This window comes from Mesitornis unicolor, unplaced genomic scaffold (genome assembly GCF_000695765.1).
Source record: "Mesitornis unicolor isolate BGI_N332 unplaced genomic scaffold, ASM69576v1 scaffold48011, whole genome shotgun sequence".
Taxonomy (NCBI): Eukaryota; Metazoa; Chordata; class Aves; order Mesitornithiformes; family Mesitornithidae; genus Mesitornis; species Mesitornis unicolor.
Window position 1 is genome coordinate 12,227 of NW_010166707.1, and position 1,168 is coordinate 13,394.

Genomic DNA, 1,168 nt, shown 5'->3' on the forward strand with positions numbered 1-1,168 from the left:
CTGCCCCCCCGGCGGGCCGTCTCACCCCTCGATCGCCTCCCTGACTGTGGCCCCCCGGGGCTCAAGCTGAAGAAGAGCCTCTCCAAGTGAGTACCAGGGTGGGCGCAGGGGTCCAGGGGGGATCAAGGGATCTGGGGGCTGTGGGCAGGGGTGAAGTCTTCCACTTTGCCCCCTCTGGGCAGGTCTGTCTCACAGAACTCCTCCATCCTGCCCGAAGAGGAGGATGAGAAGTCATGCACCGAGTCAGAGGTGAGGGTCTCCAGGAGGAGATCCCCTGCCCGGCGCGAGGAGGTGAGCACTCTCCAAAATATACTGGTGATGAGCCAAGGCACCAAAAGGGCAGCAGGTTTGGGGGTGCCTTGGCTGCAGAGGGCCTGGGTGGAGTTTGCCCCTCCTGGCTCTTTCTCCATCCATAAGGATGCTCAGGGGAGGTGGCTCCATCCCTGCCAAGTATTCCTGTCCCGTTCTACTCACATGCTCTTCTTCCAGGAGCGTGGTGTGACGCCAGAGAGCGAAAACCTCACCCTGTCATCATCGGGGGCCATTGACCAGTCCTCATGCACTGGGACCCCCCTCTCCTCCACCATCTCATCCCCAGAAGGTATGGCATGGCAGGGAGAGTGGCATCGCAATCTTGGGCCCATCCTGCTGCAGTAGGATGTGGGTGGGGTTTGTATGGCCCCTTCCTACCCTGCCATGGACATTGCATGAAGCTGGGCGTCACTTCTGCTTTGTCACCCATAGACCTGAAGATGGGGAGCATGGGGGCACCACCTCTGCTTCCTCACCCCATAGACTCAAAGCTGTGGGGCTGCGAGACCCAGGGACCTGCTGCTGGCAGCTTTCCATCCACCACACCTCTGTGGCCTGCAGCAGGTCCTTGCTCCGTGTCCCGCTACTCCTTGTTAGCCCCATTTGTAATTAGCTGGTGCTGTGCCGCACCACTGGTGCCTCGAGGGTCTGGCGGCCCTGCTCAGCCCCCGGTCTCCCCCAGAGCCCGTCAGCAGCAGCCTGGCTCAGTCCGTCATGTCCATGGCCTCCTCCCAGAGCCAGCACTCTCAGCTCAGCACTGACACCGTGTCCTCCATGTCCGGCTCCTATGTCGCTCCTGGCACAGAGGAGGAGGAGGAGGAGGAGGAGGAAGGAGGGGAGATGCTGCCCTCGCCCG

The 1,168-nt window shown here is 61.9% G+C and overlaps 1 protein-coding gene across 1 annotated transcript in view; it reads left to right on the top strand.

Moving 5' to 3' along the window:
- RNF157 (ring finger protein 157) overlaps positions 1-1,168 on the top strand; it is a gene marked incomplete at its 3' end in the record, with an annotated part of 10,889 nt that overhangs the window by 7,493 nt on the left and 2,228 nt on the right. Inside the window, 4 exon segments of the mRNA XM_010195047.1 lie at positions 1-86; positions 183-291; positions 490-601; positions 995-1,167. The exon segment at positions 1-86 is cut by the window's left edge and continues 141 nt beyond it. Coding sequence (XP_010193349.1) covers positions 1-86; positions 183-291; positions 490-601; positions 995-1,167 — 480 coding nt within the window.